At 40.9% G+C, this 23,091-nt stretch overlaps 1 protein-coding gene across 1 annotated transcript; it reads right to left on the bottom strand.

Annotated features, from left to right (window-relative positions):
* Positions 1 to 3,598: 3,598 nt before the first annotated feature.
* On the bottom strand, positions 3,599 to 21,645 carry LOC311261503 (integrin alpha-2-like). Its single transcript, XM_084360202.1, has 30 exons — positions 21,512 to 21,645; positions 20,231 to 20,354; positions 17,608 to 17,717; positions 17,318 to 17,415; positions 16,664 to 16,778; positions 16,331 to 16,458; positions 16,085 to 16,233; positions 15,715 to 15,865; positions 15,243 to 15,408; positions 14,953 to 15,029; positions 14,204 to 14,342; positions 12,168 to 12,313; positions 11,932 to 12,075; positions 11,531 to 11,734; positions 11,286 to 11,416; positions 10,991 to 11,154; positions 10,547 to 10,698; positions 10,279 to 10,389; positions 9,863 to 9,948; positions 8,238 to 8,379; positions 7,927 to 8,010; positions 7,747 to 7,823; positions 7,573 to 7,656; positions 7,362 to 7,464; positions 7,157 to 7,264; positions 6,841 to 6,951; positions 6,596 to 6,709; positions 6,368 to 6,457; positions 5,559 to 5,675; positions 3,599 to 5,426 (listed from the first exon to the last, which is right to left on the bottom strand). Exons 1-30 carry the CDS (start codon positions 21,555 to 21,557, stop codon positions 5,340 to 5,342), a joined length of 3,558 nt encoding a protein of 1,185 aa, XP_084216328.1. The 5' UTR covers positions 21,558 to 21,645; the 3' UTR covers positions 3,599 to 5,339.
* Between the last annotated feature and the right edge of the window lie 1,446 nt (positions 21,646 to 23,091).

Genomic DNA, 23,091 nt, shown 5'->3' with positions numbered 1-23,091 from the left:
CTGAGAATGCAGCCTCTCTTTTTAAATCTATAAGGGGTCTGGGGTTGACTGTCTCTGGTGGGCGGTCTCCTTTTCTGTGGGGGTGGGGAGATTTTTTTTTTTTTTTTTTTTTTTTTTTTTTCTTACCAAAGTTCTTTCAATCCTAATCAGGTGACATCGTTACAAACAACTTTCTCTCGCCACAATAATCAAAGAACATGGAAATATGTGTGAATTTGTGACAAAACGCCAGACTTTCAGAATAAAGCGGCTTTGCAGCGGAGCAGGAGCAGACAAAGCAGATCAGATCGAAATGTGTCAGTTGATATGAATTTGGTTTTTGATGGAGAATATTAATATTATTTCTTTATTTTTTTTTTTTTTCATTTTTAGTTTTCTCATCATTTGATATTTTAAAGTGGACAGCGTGTTTTTTACGCATGGCTTTTGATCCATAATAATAATAATAATAATAATAATAATAATAATAATAATAATAATGAAGGTCACTCATATATCAGATCCTTTATTACTGTATAATCAAACAGGCCCACAGCCAGCATACCTATCCGGACATACCACCGCTCCTTCAAATTAAGGGCACTACTTGGCTGGTAACTGATATTTTTTCCACCAACTGCAGACAAAAGTGTAAATCTTTTGATGAGAGTTGCCTTTTGTAACGTATCCGAGCCCAGACAATAATAGAATTCATAGTAGTCCGCAGCCGCACTGCTAATATTAGAACAGACAGTTGTTTGGGTTTCTCTCCCGGGTCAAGCTTTTAAATATAATCAACCTGTTTGAGAGGCTTCAGACAGAGAGAGAGAGAGAGAGAGAGAGAGAGGAGCAGGGTGTTGCGTTTCATTGAATGAAACGCACACACACACACAGAAACGCACACACACGCACACTGACGCACAGGCTGGACTCCCTCTGAAGTCCTTGCGCGACCTCTTGAGCGGAACTCTGGTTACAGCTCTCCGGAGCAACAGAGCCTGCTGCGTGAATCAGACACCAGGGAGTTAATTATCCGTCGGACAGGAAGAAGACACTGTAATCTCTCCTTTAATTCCACCGAAGTACCAATTAGGTCCCGTTTATCTACTAAATGTGAGAACACATGAAATCAGAACAGCAAATATCCAGGGATGGATGAGAGTGGCTGGAATATCACTTTGTGTCCATATGATCATAGATTTAGATTTATCCTGCTGTTTTCATTGTCCTTACAGACAGCACCAGGCAGTGACTTCAGTTCTATTGTTGATTTTATTTCAAAACGGTCATTGCTGCAAACATCTGAGGAGCAGAAGCAGTACCAGATACGCAGGAAACAAGCTGGTTTGCAATTCTGCAGTAAAGAAAACTGTCAATGTTACATATTATTCATCAAGACTACCCACTTCCTCTAATCTGACACCAAGGCAAAGGGGATTTTAGCCAGACTCTGTAAAAAAAGAAAGAAGTTGTTGCAGTATTATTTATGACGTGCATCTTTTTCTGGTCACGTTACACACTGAAGGTCCAACAGGAAACTGATTACCTCAGAATTACCAAGTAGAGTACACGATTAGATTTAAGTTGTACTGCAAAAAAAGGTAACAGCTTAAAAAATATCAGTCTATGTTCCTTGATAATTTTGAGGTAATCTGTTTTCTTGATTTTTTTCAAGTAGTAAGTCATTTTGTCAGATTTGACAGTTTACCTGCTTTAATTGGAAGTCACTTAAAAGACTAAGAGATCAAGGATGCATACGTTTTTTAAAAAATACTCCTAAATACTCAGAATATTAACCTATAACACGTATTCTGTCCTTGTCACAGTTATCTCCAGATATTTTTGATTCTCTTGATGGCAATATTTTGCATTTTTTCTCTCCTTGCAAGCCAGTTCTCAGTGACAACATAGTGACTGAACCTCGTCAGCATCTGCAGAGTGACTGCTGCACTGCAGAAAAGGCTCATCACAATCACTTCTAGCTTGTGATGATTATAATATGGGTCGATTAGACAATGTCACATCGTGAACGTAGGATTTTCACTGTTTCAGATTCAGACCGAGCATTTCACCCAGCTTTCATGTGGTTGTACTTTAACATTAGACTCGTTTAAATCCCACGTTGAAGCTATTTTTAATTCCACGAAGCAGAAGTAAATCATGTAGTTTGGATAATTGACATGTTTTGATTTGGTAGTGAATCAAGAGTCTGACCAATTTGTCACTGTGACTGCAATCAAACTCTATTCTGATTTCAAACCTGGCGTATAAACCTCTAAGTTTTATGTCTTGTTGTTTGGGAATCGTCAGAGTATTAAAACTATTGCAAAAGCAGCGAGGCAGCAATGGTGACGATTACTTCACGTGATGTTGAGTTATGTTTGGCCGATCACCGAGTGCCTCCTGTGTGTCTTTGAAGAGTTTGAAGCTTCCAAAGCATTTCCCGACATGCGAGTACATCTCTGCCCCGCTGTATCAACTTTAAAGTGCTGGCTGTTGTCCTGAAGCCATTAATGGCATCAACAGAGGGTCCCCAAGTGATCTCTGTCCCAGGGTCTGAGCTGCATTCGACTCGCACAGACCCACGCAGCGAATGATTGGCACTGATTGGAGCTTTTTGAAAATAACTTAAAATCACTGTCATAGCTCTGATTGAGACTGTTGCTGATGTCATAAAGGATGACACTGATTTTCTTTTAATTTGATTTAGAATAATCTGTTTCTATGAAATAACAGACAAATTCAGGGCCTCCTGCGTGCCAGCTCATCAGCTATTTTTCAAGTTAAAGAGAATACTTAAGTCTTAAAAGCAGCTACAATGAAACCAGAGAGGATTACAGCCAAGATTTATGTAACGCTGAAGGTCTTGCAAAGTGCAAAACGAGCCAACAGTTATTGAATAATTTGCTATGACATCATTTGTGATTTACAACAACATTGCAGCAATTTGTGAGCAATCATGCTGGGTCAGTTCTTTGGCTGTAGCTGCCAATCATCTGCAGGAATTCCTGGAGGGATGAGTGAACAAAGGTGTTCAAACACATCCACCGTATCTCATTTCATCAACTATTTCCACACCGCTCCCTGTACACATATACGTGTACATAGAATCCAAAGGCTGTTTCACAACAGCGTAGCGCATGAGTAATTGTGAAACAGGGCAGTTCGGTCATTTATCAAATTCTATATATCCCCTCCAACAAAGAGAGCTCGAGCCCAGCTCCCAAAAAATATGCTACTTATTAGAGACAAATAGCATATTCCACCTTGCCAGATCCGAAGAAATGAATACTAAAGACTCTGCTGGGTGCTGGAGTTGGCTCGTGCAAAAGCAAAACAGTCAGAAACACATTCCTGAACAGTCCAGGGAGAGAGTAATCTAACTGTGGGAGAACAAGATAGTCAGAAATGTGAGAGGAAAGTAATCGAGTTTGAGGGAAGGCAGAAAATTGTACTGATGCTTGGAGGGATGTGGTCCAAGTGAGGTTGCATGCAGGTTCGGGTTTTCTTAAGGTCTTCCAGCCGGAGAGAGCAGAAGACAAGAGAGGACAGGAGACACACAGGTCATAAATTATGATGTATTAATTGATGAGAGAAAAGTTCAAGTCATCAACAGAGCAGTGAAAAAATACTGAACATGTCATTTATATCATGCTGCCATCTTGTGGCAGAGCTGTGCTAATACACGTTGAGCTCCTGCAGGATTAGCTTCCATCAAAACTCTCACGAAGTGAGAAACAAAAGGAACAAACTGGGAGCATTTAAGAAGGAAACTCACCATGAACCACCTCAGATACATTTCCGAGTAAGACACTTTGTAGTGAACAAGATTTACAGTGTGTTTGGTCGATGTAGGGCACTGTGACATTCTGCTCCACAGATAAACAACATTAGAGCTGACACAGTCAATTAATCAATCACTTGATCCAGACAAAATTAGTCTTCAACTAGCTTGATAATCGATTTATTGGTGTGCGCAAACACGCAAAAACATTTGCTGGTTCAAACTGCTTCTCTTTGTGAATATTTGAAAACATCCCATTGAAACCTGTGAAACTGTGACAGGCATTTTTAAAAACATGAACCAAGCTATGAATCGATTAAAGGTCCAGTGCGTAGGAATTAGGAGAATTCAGGGCAGGAAGAAAAAGTAGAAAAATACTACTTTTATCAGCCATTTTTGTGCAAAGCTAACTGAACCTCATATCATATTAATATAATTCAAAGACTATTAAACTTAAAGGTAGAATCAGCTGTTTGTAGATGCACTACAAAGATAGTTGATTAAGATATTTGTGTTAATATGTAGGGATTAAAAGTAAAACGTTGTTAGAAAAATACTCAAGTACAGTAATTAGGTATTTGTACTTTGTTACTTCCCACCTCTGTTCATAATTGTGTTTTCACTGGTGTTAAATCACCTGAAGCTAAGAACAGTTGTGTTTTCGTTACAATGAGCCTTTTGTACCTACAGACCAATGCCACCAAATTCTACACACTGGACCTTTAATTGAGAAAATAATCAGCATATTATTCCATTCTGAAAATAATGGTCAGTTGCGGACCTAAACAATATGCTACTAAAGTACTCATACCTGACTAGTTGTGCCACAAGAGGTATAAAAAGAAGAAATCATTAATATCACAAATATCACCAATAACAAAAGTAGCTTCTCTTGGACATCGTCGCAATTCTTTCCATATATAAAACCCAATACGAAAGATCATAATTTTATCTTACAGTATTTACAGTACAAACAGTGAAACGGAGTCATGACAGAATTAGCCCTTTCCAAGATTGTGTCCTGTGTGCATCTGAACTATTGATATCAATAGTCCTAATGCAAGAAAAGCCCTGAGTGCCCGAGGTGACAGTGCATGTCAAGTCTAGTTTATGCTAGGCTGACTGGCTGCAGTGTGTGTGTCAAAAAAAGTCCAATGATTTGACAAACGAGCAAAAGTCACGTTGTTCTTAATTGTTATTTGTCGGCCGTGTTGCCCAGAATTTGTCAGCGTAAAACTCAAGATGCCGACATTTGCATCCAATGTCACTGAAGGCCTTAGTAAAGCATCGTATATGGTTCTGTCATGTAAAGAAAAATACAGTTTTTACATTTATTTAAATCAGTGCATAACCGCAAAAAGTCAATGTACAGTCCAAACAGTACAAAGCTCAAAAATAAAGACTAATAACAGTAATCCTCTGTAAAATGGACAGTAGATTGAACCCCGCTTATTTACAAACTGAACAGTGATTGAGCTGTAGTCCATTTGCACTTTACAAGAACCAGTGACAAGTACCAGTATCTACACTGGGAACGACCCAGTAAAGAGAGAAAGCTGTGGGTTTTCTCTCCGGATCACAGCACCTCATTGTCGTGTCTGCTCTGCCCGTCTTCCTCTGCCTCCTTCTGGAGCTGCTGGTACTTTCTCTTGAAAAACCCAAACTAGGAAGAGAGATTCCAGTATTATTTCCATACATATTCATACATATTTATTCTTTAATATACTGCAATCAAGTTTTTGAATGAATCTATGAACATAAAGCTGCACATTTCGATGGCAGCACAGACACTTACCTTCCACAGCAGCCCGACAGCCAGAGCCAACAGCAGCAGTCCGCCGATGACGCTGCCAGCTATCACTCCCACAGGAACATCACCTTTCTCTCCAGGTTTACTGACCGTCACCACCACCTGGACAGCAGGAGGACAGGAGAAGTCATTACATGGTCTGTCTCACTCAGGTGTGGTTGTATGTCTGTCCAGACGTGGCGATATTATATGATAACATAGCCTATGTAGTGTAGTGAAGTTCACTTCACTTAGAGACTATTTTTACAGAGAAGTACGAAGGACTGATAGAGAGCTTCATCACATGGTGTAAAGACAATCACCTGAAGCTCAATATAAGACTACTGCTGCATGTCTAATAGTTTATAATTTCGTTGAGGGGAAACAAAAAAATAAAGTCAGTTTCCAATAAAGCTGATTATAATCAGTGGTGGGAAAAGTATATGCAGTCTTTCCTCAAGTAGAAGTACAGATACTTGTGTAAAAAGTAGAAGTGCTGAGGTAGAAGTAATTCAAAGACTATTAAAGTTAAGGTAGAGTCAGTGGGATTTTGGGGTTGGTAAAGCGTCGTAAATAATTCCCCCCAAATGCATTAAAACAAAAGTATCGAGCGTGTTTGGTGAAGTCACAGTGACCTTTGACCACCAATTTCCAATCACTTCATTCTTGAGTAGAAGTGGACTTGACAGGCTGCTCAACAATTGTAACTAGGACTTAAAACGCTCTATGTTACAGATAAAATGTGCTCAGTATCAAAAAACCTCTTTGTTTCTTCACGTGAGGCACCAGATAAAACAAATGAAATGTGATCTTACTGGCAGCTGTTTGTAGTCGATAACGAGCAGATCAGGGTTGGAGGTCTCAACATCAACACTGGAGGTCAGCTCGACGGTCTGATAGGTAGCCTGACATGAGACAAATACACAAATGAAAGCACTGAAAGGTTCAGCATGAACTTCTTGATCAGCAACATCAGAAAATTCATGGTAATTAAAGCAGATAAAACAACCAGCATTACAAAATCCATTATTGAATGTATTTACCTGAAGAAATGTGCCACTCCAGATCCTCGTCTTAACTTTCACAAAGTAGTCGCTCTTATCTTCAGCGTCTTTGAGGATGCACTTGATATACTTGCATTTTGCACTCTTGCAGTCCTGTCAGTCAACAATATCAAGAAAAGGATTTCTTACAAAGTAATTTGTTAAAACAAAAATGTATATTCTGCTGTAGAGCTGTTAATTTGACACAATAAAGAGAAAACCATGCAAAGATGGAGGTGACTTACCAGTGTCTTGATGCCTCGGAAGCTCTCCTCAGAGAACGACTGTTCGTGGGTCTTCACGCCGATCTTCAGAGGATCCACCAGGTTGCTGGAATCACAGCTGACAGAACCTCCCTGCAGGAAGCGAGGCTTTAAGTCAAATATCCAACATATCCTACAGACATCCTCCTCCAAAATATACAGTTAACATCAAAAAAGAAAATTTAAACAACCCAACTCAGAAAATGTTTTGGGGCTATTGAGCAGTTTGGTAACTGACCAAAGTCAAACAGTGTTCAAACCCTGTGAAAAGTGACTGGTATTTGAGCTTAGTACTCACTTGTGTGTCCACTTTGGTGACGTAGAGGAGCGGGTTTCCATCGTTACTGGTCATTGGCAGAGCAATGGTCAGATACAGGAGGCTGACAGGGAAGTTACCTGTTGAAACCTTTAAATACAATTCGTTTGAATTAATATCACTGTTTTAATAAATGGAAAGAGAAATTAGATGATGACATTTTAACAAATGGATTAATTTAATGCACCTTCACTGTGAAGTTAAACTCTGGGCCGATGTCATCCAGAGTTTTCACCGTTGTTATCACTGGGATGGAAGCGTTTGCCACGTAGAAATTGATATTGGACTCCCTGGGATAAGAAAACAGTAGAAATAAACGCTTTAAAAATAAATACACGCTTTAATTCTACACTGCGTGACTTTAACTTAGAGAAAATAGTAACAAAAAGTCAGATCACCTCGATAAAACAACCCCTGCATCATATATTACAGGAATGGATATGTCCGCCTTGTTGTCTGCAGGTCTGTCCTCTTTACTATCACTGTTAATTCAAAAAAGGTACAGAACGTTAATATATGTCTACAATGTAATTAAGACTTTTGAATTAGATGTCTGTGTTAATCGAGTGTACCTCTTGGCCTCAAATTTCACCTCGGCTCGGTTTTGCAGCTGATCAAAATTGTAATCAAAAGTGATCTGAAATTTCATCTGTAATGACATAACGTGATGTTTTTCATTACTTACATCAACAAAGAAATGATTATAAGCCAATAGTTTAGTGGAGAAATAGATTTTTTTTACTCGCTCTTACCTCTTGGTCTGTTGTTAATGCTGGGTATCCCACTTGGCAGGTCACAGTTTGAGTTTGTGTTGAGGTGCATTTTACTTCATCCGTCTGTAAATGTATATTCAGAATAGTAGATAATTACTATTAGGCTTAAATACACTGATAATACATAAATAAGCAAAGACAGAAAAGTGAAGAAAATACTCATATACTATTATTTTTTCATAATGATGATGATGGTGACCGATGTGTTGAAAAACTAAACGTTGATTCGAGGAAGATTATCTGACTATTTCAGCATTAACATCATGTCAACATAAAGACTTTCCACTCACAGGAGGAGAGATGGACGAGTAGTAGAGGTTGTTGGAGAACGTGGCCAACAGCTGGGTGTTGTACGCGTTCTCCTTTTTGTTCTTCACAACAACTTCGAACGACAGTTCTCGGTTATTAGCGCTGACCCGAACAGGAGTGGAGCTGCAACGCAAGAGCACAGATGAGACTCCTGTCAGAGATTAAAGTGGCATAATCACTGTATGATTGAGTATCGTCTAATTGACGAAGTCAGAAAGGAATAAGAAGGAATGGTTGAAGTGGTCTCTCCTCTGGGCCAGGCCTTCATTAAGGATAAGAAGCACAAAAAGAGGCACAGTGTACAGCCAAGTCTGCAACAATGAAAATGCACTGCAGCTGCATGTGCTTTATAAAATGTTGTTTGCTCTCTTACAAGTCCTTGTTCATGTCCTTTCATCTGAGTTAATTCTCTGAGCATGTATCACCCAAATGTCTTTGTTTAAAAAGTTTCTTTTTTCCAAGCTCATAAGTCTAATCCAGCCATTTTACGAGGTATGAAGTCTGTGTTTAAACTGGAGAACTCTAATTTGGGCAGATATAGGCAATTAAGACGGACTCATAAAACAGATAAAATAGAAAATGATGTCATGGTTGTTAGGAGTTACCAGGGTGTAACATTAAATAGAGGATCATCCAATTTGCCAGATTTGGTCTGATACTCAGACAATCTGTTCTTCTCCGTTTAATACATGTGTGCACTACTACAGCCCATCCTGCCTGTATGTGGCGCAGTCATAGCCATTTCACACAGGTCTTTTTGGAGAAATACAGGTTGGTGCACGTCGGTAGGTGAGTTCAGTTCTGCCTCCAGGGGCAGCAAGAGGAGCTTTGACAAAGTCCTGTTCACATTTATGAAGCATGAATATGTACCACCATGTGATAGTAGATATCTCTGCAACACAATACGTAGACGTCTTTAACATAATGTCCAAACTGTTCATTAATTCTTCAAGTTTTGTTGACTGTTTTGTTAACTTTTGAATGTTTTAATCAAAAGTTCTTACATATTGCACCTTTAAAGTTCAGAAAAAACATTCTTGGTCGTCACTGTCATCGGCATCTGACATACATGTCTTCTGTCAGGGACTGATTTCTCTGTTCTCAACACGCACTGTTTTTTTTTTAACACCTGCATTTTAACAAATGTGCCACTTTGCGTTTCATTAACTTGCACTGTCCCTGATTAAATAAATTCAACTGAAACTAAAAAGATGAAGATCTCTGCCTACATCAAAGTGGTGAGAAGAGCTCAGAAAAAAAGAAAAACTCAAACAAAGAAATCTCTAATGCGAGAAAAACAATAGCTGACAAAAAAATGTGTATGTATGAACTGTAAGGCCCCTGAAAACTGGTCTCCATGGCCTTTCAGATCATCATTTAACAACTGACTCAGTATCGAAAGACTTGCCCAAGCTTGCTCTGCCTCACACAGAAAACACAACAAAATTCTTTATCTTGATCATCACGCATCGAGTGAAACCATGACCCAAAGCATATCTTATCTTTACTTCAAAACCCGTGTACTAAACATCTGATACTGCCTGCACAACGCACAGCAAGTATTACAACTTGTACTAGACGCTTGAGACGGGTCAGTCATTCTCACCTGGTCGCCTTTGTGTCTGTCTTCACGCTCAGCACCAGATCACTGACACACACGTCATCAGAGCCGCAGTCTTTAGTGAAGGGGTTCTGAAACGATAACAGAGCTGCTTTATTCTTCAGAGGCTGCATTTTTAATAGATAGATTTCCAACAACATAACATAATTTTATACATGTACAAAACTTATTTTTACTGTTGTGAGAAAACACAGAGCGTGTCAATCTGAGGACATGCGTGACTCAGGAGCAACTTTGGTTTGTAGAAGCCAGTAATCATCACAACACATGCACGCCATGTCATTTTAAATGACTGTACAAACATGTGTAAACAACCACTACGTTTTCTGTTACCTAGTCTGTTTCCCTCCTAAAACATTAACACAGACTCAGAGATTTCCTGTAGCGAGTCAGTCACTTACGAAGAACTCCCAGGCACTCGGAGAAGACGTGTCGAGGACAGGGTTCACATCTGCACTCTGCTGCTCGATTTCTACTTTCAGACTCAGGGAATTAACAAAGTCTGGTGCGTCCTGTTGAAGAAACCACATACGGACAAATCAGGGGATAGTTTTCAGAGTACTTTTTGGTTGTTTTGGAAAAACAAATATGAATAAGAATAATTAATGCTCCTTAATGAGCGCAGACAACTGAACATTAAGAGACAACGAGGTGATGTTCACTCTTTACCTGCACATAAACCTGGTAGTTTCGACACAGGGGGGCAGATGATATTGTTGCCTTGTCTGTGAGGAAGCGTTCGTTGTTTTTGGCGAACAGTCCTCTTGACGTCACTCTTGATGCCTGCAAGTCAGCGTCCAGAGTCAAAGTGTAGGATATATCTGAAAGAAGTGAAAATAGTGCTGTACATCACACACTCTTTAACAGTTGTTTTTGAGTTCGACATTCTGGGTCACGCACTTATTTATTTTCTCGCCGAGAGTTAGATGAGAGGATTGATACCACACTCACGTCTGTATGCTAAATATAAGAGTATAGCTAGCAGCTAATTAGCTTAGCTTAGCCTGAAGACTAGCACAAAACAGCTAGCCTGGCTCTGTCTGAAGGTAACAAATCCATTTAACAGCAAACTGCAACATAGTCCCAAGAACACAAACAGGTAATCAGATTTACCGAGAGGTCCAACAGGGTTTTTAGGCCTGAACGCAGCACTGAAACACAGGTCGGTGGTGAAACATGTCAGCTTGCGTCCATTGATGTCACAGGGTTTGTTGAAAATGTTGATTTTATTGGGGTTGAAAGAAGCCTTTGCGCTGACCGACGCCACACCTCTGGACCTGAAAGCCAAGCGCAATCTTTAATTACTACCAGCCGTGTTGATTGTGTGAATGATGGGTTTATTTACTGAACTTGATAATAATTACGTCATTCACAGTTAATAACTTTATCACACTATTTGCTGACTCACCAAAGCTGTACCACTTTGCCGTATGCACCAATGGAGATGTCAGGGAGCGAGTCACCATTCAGATCTGTGAAGCTATCGAGGGATCTTCCAAAATAACGCAACTGAGGATCCAGTTTGGAGCCGAGGATTCTCTGAAAAAAATGATCAACAACTAAATTATACATAATCATCGTATAAAAGATAAAAAAAAACATAAGCTCTGAGTGCACAGGACCAAGTAAACAACACCTTGTTTTTCTCTGTACCTGTGAGAACTCTTTCTTCAATGTCTTCTTCTCCCCATTGTAAATATAGATGACACCTTTTCCTTCGTCCTCTAATGGAGCTCCAACTACGACATCGTTGTAACCGTCGAGGTCCACGTCAGGGATGGCAGAGATTGCCATCCCAAAACGTGCGTTTTCCGTCGGGGACGGACCACTGAGGACACCCTGCTCGTTCAGTATACCCTACGAGTGATGGGAAAGAGAAAGTATATGGTTTAATAAAACTATGAATTAAATCCATGTCTTTTTACTTGAAAGGCTGATTTACAATGTAGTAAAGGCTGTTTTGAATTTAAAAAAAATGAAATATATCAGCTTAATCTTACAATACACCCATTTTCCGTACCAACCAGCGCTGATAGACTTTTCTAAATTGTTACCTTGGTGACAGAGAAGAGGTAGACCCTGCCTTCCTCCCTCTTCAGGTCGCTCATGAACATGGGCGCGCCAACCAGCAAGAGGTCTGTCACTCCGTCTTTGTCCACGTCCAGGGGGCACAGGACGCTTCCAAAGTACGACCCAATCTAGGACAACAATTGGCAACTGATGATGAGTGAAAATTGTTTCGGCTGCCGAGTACATGTACAGTAGATTCAAAATCCTCCAGTGTCAGTACCTGTTTCCCTCTTTCTGAATCGATGACAGTAGATTTCTTCTGGGCGTTGACGGTGTAGACGATAACTTGTCCAGAGTGGTTGGAGCGAGGTGCACCAGCCACAAAGTATTCTGTCCTTCCGTCGCTCAGTGTCGTGACAGAGTAACCTGGAAATGACCACACGTAGCACATACAGGTCAACATCCGAACTGATACAAATACTGATCTCAACTTCATTTTTAAGGTATTTGTACTTTAATCTCCCGTAAATGCTGCTTTCACTGTTACTTTCCAATATTCCAGAGGAAGTACATTTACTGGAAAGGTATAATCACTTTGCAAATGAAAGACTCTGCACACCTACACGTGTTGCAATTGCACTGACCAATTAGACATCTAGTCAGGTGTGACTCGGGTGGAACTTGGCTGAGAAATAAATGACTCGACTAAACTCAGTGTACTAGAAAGAATGATAACAAGGTTAGTTGTCCTGCCTCAACAGGCTCAGCACAATCAACAAAAGAAGAGAAGTTTGTAAACCTACCCACAGAGATTTTACACATACTGTATACATATAAAACACTTAATTTAATAAATAATTTGCACCACATCAACTTTTACGATATTGTGCCGTATATAGTTGCGCCAGCTGTCGCAAAGACAATCAGATTTGCTTTTTGTTTTGTTTTGCAGATAGAAATGGTGCCTGACCACATGACCAGTCAAGCTTATTTTTCCAAGGAGATTTCTGAAATGTCCTTGGACAAAGAAGCTTGACAAAAACTGCATAGTGAAAGCGAGGTGAACCTAAATGAGATGGTATCTAATATCCATTACATTGTGCACTCAACATTTACTACATTATGATACATTCAAGCAAAACAATATGGTCTATTGCCAGATTAAGTAACATTTCCGGACTTTTCCTGACACAACTATGTACTTTTACTGGCAACAAACAACTTTCACACCCCCTAGCGTTTCCAAGTGGTGTTGTTCTTGGGACTCCCGTTGCAAAGACAACTGGATGTTTTCTTTTCTCTCCCAGATAACAACCACACAGGAAAACACACAAGTTTCTCAATCATTTATTCTATAATAGAAATGTGAAAGCAGAGAGAATTGGTGCCAGGCTGCCAACCTGACTGGATCACCAGTTAAGTTTACTTTTACCAGACCAAATTGTACAGTACAGGCCACCAATGTAAATAAGGAACCAATGTTGACACAGATGGTTTAATTCTTCTACATCCATTACATTGTGCAACCTGCAGAAAACTTGTCTATTGCCAGTGTGAGCGCTACGGAAGTAAATAATCTGACTTAAGGAAGTTGCCACTGTACTTAAACCCGCCATTTTAACTCTGTAGTAACAGACAAAACATAAAAGAACAAAACATTGCAAAAGACCCGTGGATACATATTGCAATTTCTCAAAAATATTTGTAATACAATTATTGCAGGTTCACAGATTCTGTAAAGGGTGATGAAATGATAATAATATAACTGAAACTGCAACACAAATGCAAACAAACCATTTACTGCTCCAACATGTATTTTAAGTTAATGTTAAGGTTTGAAGATGCACCATAATTATGCAGACAGTCAGCACAATGTGTCATCACAGATATCCACTTACATACGCTGGCTTTAACCCTGTAGCATCCACAGTATAAGAGTGTTATCTATAAAATAGAGGTCATTTCAGTTTTTCTGTGACTTTCTGCTTCTCTGGATTGTAAACCAGATGAAATAGGTGGTCGGCTGACAGACAAAGTGGTTGGCTGGCTGAGACTCTGTTTCTTAATACCACAAACCAGTTTCAACTTAAAAGCAGCACAGACAATTGCAACACCTATATGGTTTTGTTTCGATGGGAACAGTCTGTCAGCCCACTTTTTCCCACAGTCCACTATGGCTGCCAAAGCAGGGTAGCTACAGTGTTACCAGCTCAGGGAACAGTCATCCTGCACCCCCATTCCTCCATTGTTTCATGCTTTAAGATTTCAGCAACAGATTTGGTCAAATAACTGCAGAGGACAAGTCTAAATGCTTACCCAGTAATGAGCTGTGGTTTCTGTCCTGAAGTGTTCCCTCAAAGGCTGAGAAAGGGAGAATGTCTGCCTTGGACCCTTTTTGATGGACGACGGTCCCGCTCCAAGCGTAGGCTCCCACTGCTCCCAGCATCATCACATCCTTCAACAGCACAAAGAGCAGTCAACAGATATTACAGAAATACTAACCACAATAGGGAAGTAGCATGAGAGGAGAACATTGGTTAAAATGCGGCTTCCTCTTTCCTTTCAGTGAGAACGCTGCACTGGCACAGCAGGAGGTTCTGCGACCAACTTCATTGTCGCTTCAAACCATGACCACATATGGTGTTTCGATAGCTGTCAGACATTTTTCAGAGCTTTGACTGCAGAGTAATAACAACGCAGGAGATGGATCAACTTTTGTACTTATTCATCAACACTGCTATGGCCAAATATACATAGCAGGTAATGTAGAAGCCTGTACCTGCAGACAAACACTGATGTTTGATGAGTTTTGGTCAGTTTTTCATGCTTTCAGCAAACTCACTGTAGTCTTATAACACAACGCTGTGTGCTCAGCCACTTCCTGTGAACACACTGTGCACCCATGACTGCACTCCCAGACATCGAGAGATTTCTATTGTGAAGTAGACTTTACATCGGGAGGAAATCCACAATCATGCAGAGTGGTGCACGTCTGATTGTTGACTTTTAGGAATAAGGACACAAAGAATAAAAAACATTGCTCCCAACAAGGCAGCACTCCGTACCTGTTGGCTGGAGTAGTGAGCGCTGAATCCCACCTGGGACATCTCCATCTTGAAGTTATCGCCCCCTTTGCCAGTTCCTTGTGGATTAACAGAGCATTACGTAACCGATAGGATCAAAAACAGAGGAGCAGATCAAGAATCAGACAAAGTACAACATTTTCTTATGATCTTGTTGGAATCTTCAGCCCCGACAGACACGCTGCGGCACGCCTGGGTCAGTTTCTTTTTGAACAGAGGGTATAAATGAACAGGCAGTATCAAGCGAAAAGGTAAAAAATAAAAACACTCACCTTCTATGTTGAAGATGCGGCTCCCCAGTGTTCCAGCGATGGTGGAGAGGGCCGCCTCTTCCGACACGTTGAAGAAGTACTTCTCTGTGGGTGAACTGGCAATGGATTTGATCTCTTTGATCAGGTTTTCTGTGTCGATGTTGTTTCTGATGTAATAACCCAGGACCTGCGAAAAAATAGGGAAACACCACAAATTCAGGACTGCAAAGAGAGAAAAAAACATCTAGCTAATGACACTGGCACATCAGAACATCACATCTTGAGGCCCATTCACATCTCCAATAAGTATAAAGATTATTAAAGTATAAATTATTAGGTAGTTTGAAGCCATTTGAATTCACAACTACAGCTATATTTCTGGTTCCATCAGTCACTAAGCTGAAACTGTGACTTGGTTTATCAAGTTTTAATCTAAGGATTGTTGTAGATGACTGTCTGACATGGTGAGAGTAAATTGGGGATCATCACTTACAGCGATACCGAAGCGGGTGATGCCTTTTTTCTCGCACTCTGGAATGACTGAATCCCGAAGAGCCTCGTCGTGAGACTCCCCATCAGTGACGACCACCATTACCTTGGCAGCTTTTGGTCGACCGCCGTTTCTATCACTGAAACCCCACTGGCTGAAGGCAGCGGGCACAATGTTAAAATGACTGCATGTCTTGTTTATTTATTGACAGATGTTAAAGTTTAACATCAAAGGAATCATTCAGTTCTGATTAGCCAACAATAAAACACATTAACAGATAAGACAGACAGACGGAGCAACTTACAAATTATAAGAAACAAGAAACCAAAGCAATCAAACAAATACATGCATACACGTAAAAGACAACACCAACCTGGCATATCGGATCGCCTCGAAGGTGTTGGTAGAGTGACCGTACATTTGTGTAATCCTGGACGCAGCAGCAATCATCCTATCTTTGTTGTTATACTCATTCAGTCTGAATTCAATCTGGGGATTAACGGCGTACTGAATGACGCTGACCTGACGAAAGCACAGAAAGCTGTCAGTAACGACCACAAGACAGAAAATATTATGTCCGCTTTGATTTCCTGCTCTGGCTGATGGAGCATGGCGTCACCTGCGTGTTTTGGGGCCCGATGTCAAGTGCAGGTATCAACTTCTCCAGGAAATGGGTCATCGGAGCCCACGGATAAATGCTGTTGGAGCCGTCCAAAACGACCACGATGTCCATAGGTCCTCCGCATGCTGGAAAAGTCATGACAGGAGACGTTTAAACAGCAGTGAGGTCACATCTCTGAACATTTTCTGTTCTGCTTCCATGCAGCCAACAACCAAAATGTGCTATCGGCAAACTTGTTGTTTCAAAATATCGGTAACGGTATAACAGTATCTGCCCAGAATTTCACAATGCGTCCCTAATAATCATATAAAAAGATGCCACAGATCTTACACTGGACGGCGGGAGACAAGGCAGCTTGAGGCTGAAAGAGGGGGTTCAGTTTGGCACATACTCCTGGGTAGAAGTCCTGATTGCCACACTGCTGTCCCCAAAGAGGACCACACATCTGTATCAGATGACCAGAGAAGAAAAAGAAAAGACACGAATGAAAGGTTTGTCACTGCCTTTTTAACAGCTCCCAGGAGGCTCTGATGTCTGAGTTCAGCAGTAAATTAAATTGTAAATTCAACTTAACTCATAACGGAAACTATGTGGTGGAAAATGTCAAAAGAGTGAAATGTGCAACAAAGGTTTTTGTGCAGTGGTGGGTATCACAGAGGCCTGGCACTACTTCATACTGAGAGCAGGCAATTTGCCTTAGCCACTGACACACTTCCTTTCCTTTCTCCTAAAAATAGCATTTACATGTACACTTTGGAGGAAATTTTTACGTTAGCCAGTTCATGGCACATTGCTGTGTCGTCAAAGTGTGTTCATCTTCTGCTGTGCTTAGAATGTATCTGACAACACTTAGAGGCTGCTAATTAAGCAATTAAATCATGAATACCACATAAAAGCACAAACACAAGAAAAAGATTCATAAGAAATCTGCACAGTCTGGAGTTTAAAAGCAGAAAACAATCACACACACGTAAACACACGTACCATCAAACCAGGCTGCGAGGGTGCAGGCATCCGGGTAAGAGTCAAACCCAGGGACATGTTTACGTCGACGTTTTTAACATCTGGAATACTAACAGAATCTGTGGAAATGAATAAAAAGCTGTTCAGTAATCCACTGATGTCATTTGCTGTTTTTCATTTTTAAAAATGTCTGGAGACAGTCTGGATAGTTTAAGGTGACACATCTTTTCAGCGTCTGTGTAGGCATTTTAAGTACATGACCAGTGTTTGGTAGAGAGGTCAAAGTTGAACAATAAATCACCAAACCTTACCTTGGAGATTGAGCTTGTCACAGCTGTTTCTGGACCCTGAGACTGGACACTTGTAAACATCCCCCCTCCTGTTTTGACTGAAACCACTCCATGGAGCACCAACCAGGAGCCTGCAGAGAACAACAACATTCATCTCTTCCACTCTCTCATAAACACGAACCATATCTCCGAATGTTTCTGTGTACAGTGCACGACCAGCTGAACATACAGTATTTGAATAAGACTCATCAGAATTTACTTGATGCCAAAAAATGGCTTCAGAATATCGGTAACAACGAAAAACTGAAGTTACTTTACTACGTTAAGTACGTGTCAAAATGATACTAGAACCAAACTTCAGTGCTGTAACCTCTAACAAAAAATATACATAAATATCAGTCTTCATCAGTGTAGCAGAAAGCTTGTGTGTTCTTGTTCTGAGCAAGTTCAGACAAGCGAGACGTGTCGTTCTTCTAACTTCTCATAAACAGCAGTCATGATCCTACAAGTTTTCACAGATAATTATCCACCTCAAACACTCTGTCCCGCATCAGTCACAACATCCAGACGCAGCCTGCTGCTAAAGCTGTGAAACATTCAGACATCTCTCAAATCCAGAATGTGAAAATAAATCCCAGTAGTGCTCTGAGGGTGACCAGTGTCAAAGAGGGCACAATGAGTGGGACGCATCATTCTTCATTAGACATAAGTGGACAGGAAACAGGATGTATCACTGTTGATTTCTCATGGACACTAATGTGGACTATACGTGACAGTCAGAGTCTGAGACTACTATCAGATGCGGTGCACTTCCCCAAGTTACGCAAACGAGACACTCCTCCAGACAGTGAGTTACTTCAAGAGACTGTGACTCAGCGCACAATATGCAGACATAAATGAGACGTTCAGCCAATGTTTAACTAAATGTTACAAATGAGTGGGGAATGTAAGAGGCTTTAAACATGGCAGGACTGTTTGTGTCTCACACACAGTTTGTAGAAGCGCTGAGGAGGTTTCTATGACGCTGCAGGATGATGTTATAACTCAACATCAACTTAGCAGTAGAGTTAGGCTGATTTTTTTAAACTCCCAAATTGGTACTGACCTCAATATCATGGTATTAGTATCAGTTGTGCTACACTAGGCTACATTTACACTGCAAAGACTTAGTGCTCAGTTCTGACTGATCAGATTTTTTTGGCTGTTTACTTATTAACGCCGCCAAGGAAGTTATGTTTTCACTTGTGTCCGTTTGTTGGCTGGTGGGTTGGTTGGTTGGATTTCCACACAACTTGGATGGATGAGTGAGTGCAATTTCATGCAGATCCATAAACAAATTCAATTCTGCTCTAGCAGTTTTAAATATGTTTTATTGGATACTGAATTAGGCCGATTGAATTGAAGGAGACTGCTGGGCTTTGTCAGAGTTATGCCCTCGACTGAGTGCCGTTCCAGTGCTTTGAATTTGACCAGTGCATAAAGGATGCATAAAAAACAACATGTCATCAGTCACTGAAGCCAGCGTTATCAGTTTCAGGTGATGTGAATATCTACACAAAAACAATTTCATCCAAAATTTCGGGATGTCAAGAGAACCTGAAGTCCATCTGTCAGTGCCTCTCCACAAGACTCTTGAGGCAAGACACTCAGTTCAAGTGAGTGAGTGGTGTAAAAGTCTGACCTGTGTCTGACAGTGGCACAAATCAGAACTGAAAAGATCAGATTCCTTGTCTTATGAAAAAAAACGTCACAGATTTGGGCCACTTGAACCTGCAGTCCGAACATAGCCTTAGAGTCTACGGCCATGCTAGCAACTCGGTGAGCCTGTACTTAGGCACATTGGTCCTTTGACGTGTTACTGTTAACATCTGTATGCTAACAAGTTCACATCTCAGGAAAAAAACACAAATGTCACCCTGATGGTGGGACTCGAGGAAAAGTCAGGGGATTTCATAACAATCCATCTAGAGGTTGCTCAGATCTTTCAGTCTGGACCGAAAATGATACAGCTGAACTGGGCACAAATGAAGTGAGATTGAATCATGGTGTCTAGTGCCAACAGTGCAGGCTTGTGGTGTTAGTAAAGCAGTGTGGTGAGTTGTTTACAACCTAGAGATTACTGATAACAAGGTGCATCTCTTTACTGCATCAGGCCTTCATTTGCAAAATGGATACTTCCACGTGGAGAGCTCGCCGTGATGTGATGAAAATGCACATATCAGCTCAAAGGTCCAGAAATATTACAGTTGCTGTACAACAACAACTTGCACAGCCTTGAGATCTCAACACTGGGATTGGATACATTGATGTTTTCATAGCATAGAGACTGATACTGTCAGGCACCTTGTTGAATCTGTTGTAGTGTACAGGCTTGTCCTGACGCAGTGTATCCTCAAAAGTCTGCACTTTGTTTGCTCTGGACTAAACTGCTCTCTCTTGACTGTACGTCATTATCTTTTCCACCGTAATTGCCTCAAAGAAATTGATAAGAATTGTTCAAGAAATAAATGACTAACTGGTATCCACTTGGGATCAACCAGTGTTGAACATTATTGATTAGACACTCACACCGAGAGTCACACTGGCTGAGAAAGTCCTTTTCTTCCCTTGAAGTAAATCATTGATTCATAACTTCAATTCATACCATTTGCCTTCATGGTTTGTCATTTGTTGGACCGTGTAGCCAAACTCTTCCGCCGCTGGTCCGCTGAAGATCTTGGCACCTGCAGTGCCGACGTTGAAGGACTGCGAGCGCCAGACTCTGTGAGCTGGTGGAGGAGACAGATGAGGGTGCATGACAGTGACACGGATAGTTTATGACATCATATAACTCTCTTGACTATCAAAGAAGCCATTCCTACTATAAACATACTCTCATGTTATCTTTATTTTGAATTTTTGCACTTGTGTGTCTTAAAGTTGCAAACTTAATTGTTATCTTTAGCAATAGTGTCTGACATCCTCACTTCCTCCTTTGAGTCGAGTGGGTGGTTTTGTGGCTGAATCATTGACTTTAAAAAAAAAAACCACATCGACTTGACTCACGAGAAGAAGGCATCCCACTAAAAAAGCTTCACAACACACAAAAGGTGACGCTATCCATGAAGCGTTGAGGATTGCGTTAAGACATTGCCAGTGTTTCTCCATAATCACAATCCACCTTTGAACACAGCCCTCTGAGCCCCCTCAGGACATGAAATCTGCTTGTCTGCAGTGAGTCCTGTTGCAGCCACAGTGCCACAAGCCCATACAGGCAGAGCTCAGCTATCAGCCTGCCTTCCACTCAATCAGCAGGCAGGAGGAATGTGGACTGGATTGGTACTGGACTCAGGAGACCTTCACAGGCTCCTGCCACGCCTGTTTACCTGCAGCACAAAGTAGCACTTTGCCTCCTCTCCTGGGGCTCTCTGCAAAGCCCATAGCATATTCATATTGCCTTTCAGCTCTGAAAATGGGGAGTAATTAAAAGTGTCTTCTGCTTGAAAGCCTCCACAGGTTACAGAGCAGACATCAAGCAACGCAAATGATCACTTTTCTCCCCCAGGAGCCATGTGATACAGAGAGTCTGGTCTGTTTGTTTAATCCATGTGGGTTTACTGTGGATCATGCATTTAGGGAGCAGAAGTGGAAACGCTGCAGGATGAAGGGAAACTCAAAACAAAAGCACTTCCATGCAGATCCAATCAGCAAAACGGAGTGCACGGTGAGCGTGCGACCCTCTGCTGCTCTTCACGTGTGATTAAAGTGTAAAAACACAGTGTACCATCACATTCAGAGCCGGAACGAACAACCAACAGGCTGAACTTTTCCGATCCACAGTTATGAAACCGGCGAGAATGTTTTGGATCTTTTAACTCTTTAGGTGAGGTGACCATGGTGGAAATAAAAGTTTCCAAAGTGAAAAGAAAAGGAGTTCAGGACTTACCGATGAGTGCTATAAAGAAGAAGATATACCCCCGGAAGAACTCCATCGTCGTCTTTATCCCATTTGTGATGAAACTAAGCACTTGTCAAAGTGTGAGGCTCCGCTGCGCGCAGAGAGCCAGCCGTGACGCACCGGATAGGGCTCCTAAATAAGGACTTGTGCTCTCCCTCTCTTACCTGCCCATACAAACTTTGACCCAAAGTGTTATCAGAGGGCGTGAAGTCAAGTCTGTAATACAGTCTGACTGGGCACGAAGGGACCAGTTATGAATCAGCCAGAGTCAGCCATAACTAAAAAAAAAAGAAAAAAAAAAGAGAGCCTCAGACTGATGTATGACATCTCAAGTTTAAAATAATTTAATGGTTGGAATTGTAATTGAAAAAATAAAATAAAATAATAAAATGCCCACACCCACCAGACTTCATTTAAATGTCTTTTAATCCACTCCAAAGCCACACACACTTAAATCATCAGATGTCAAATGAAATAAATAAAATAAGCATCATCAGTTAAACAGTTTCCAGTCTGATCCGTGTCTCATCTCCCATCATCCCTGTAATTTATGTAATTACAACATGCAAAGAGAGAGAGAGAGATAGTTATGGTTCAGACAAGAATGTCTCAAGATATTTAGAACATCTAGAACCTATAAACTGAAGCCCAAACAATGTAAAGTCTATAATGAGATCTGTGACAAGACGGATCAAAGTGTCCTTTATTGGAAAACAGTGATGTAAGAGCCCCCATTGGATCAAGTGGCAATTAATTCTCCAGTGAGTGGTTTCATTCAGGAGTGATTTTTGGAAACAATGCTCGATGGAGCTTGTTGCTTCATACCATGACAGATAATTACATCCTCTTATGTGAATAAGATGTAATTATGTAAATAACTCAACAGTTACTGTTAGGTACTATCGCTATCACCATCATTATTGTCATGAAAGGAAACTTCCGCTGAAATTAGGCAAGACACATCAGCTCAGTGTTCATTGGAAGTGCGAGTCAGCCTCTGAACACTGCTGTATAATGTCTGCTGTGGCTCTGGAGGAAGTCTCAGAAAATAACCCTCATGACATCATCTAAGCTGCAGATTTTTTAGTAGAGAGAAAGCCTTGCATTGTGAACCGGGGTTGTGGAATTTGTAAGACGTGGGCACTTCCCGGGCAGGGAGACTTCAAGGAGAAGATGCCTTTTTTTGGTTGCATGATGGGAAATGTAGGATGGGATCGTTCCAGAGGGGTCTCTTGGCCAAACACATTCAGCTGATAAGTACAACTACAGTCTTTTCTTCCATTGAGCAGAGCTGCTTTTTCACTTCCTTTAACGTCCTTCAAACTTCCTTCCTGTCAAAAGTCTTCTGCTATCACCTGTAAACCACCAATGTGTCTCTTGTGAGTCCCCAGACTGTATTCATCTGTAATAGAGAGACTAAATCACTTCTGGTGGACCATCATGAGACCATATTTCAGACAAAATATGTGTGGTAGTTAACGGCAAGTGACAAATAACATTCGATCCTGTTTGAACAGTGTCATGAATGACACATTTGATCTTTGTCAATTTAAAATAATTGGCCAATT

The sequence above is a fragment of the Pagrus pagrus genome (genome assembly GCF_965226575.1).
Source record: "Pagrus pagrus genome assembly, chromosome: 8".
In the NCBI taxonomy this organism is placed as follows: domain Eukaryota; kingdom Metazoa; phylum Chordata; class Actinopteri; order Spariformes; family Sparidae; genus Pagrus; species Pagrus pagrus.
The sequence above is the reverse complement of the archived record's forward strand: the minus strand, read 5'-3'. Positions and strand labels throughout refer to the sequence as shown.

Bases quoted from the DNA above. Each gene is read 5' to 3' on its own strand.
- LOC311261503 (XM_084360202.1), bottom strand. From the start codon at position 21,557: ATGGAGTTCTTCCGGGGGTATATCTTCTTCTTTATAGCACTCATCG. The intron at 11,735-11,931 runs GTAACAATTTAG...CATCACTCGTAG, and splicing joins ACCTCTTCTCTGTCACCAAG to GGTATACTGAACGAGCAGGG. The intron at 7,265-7,361 runs GTGCATTAAATT...TTGTATTTAAAG, and splicing joins AGTTTAACTTCACAGTGAAG to GTTTCAACAGGTAACTTCCC.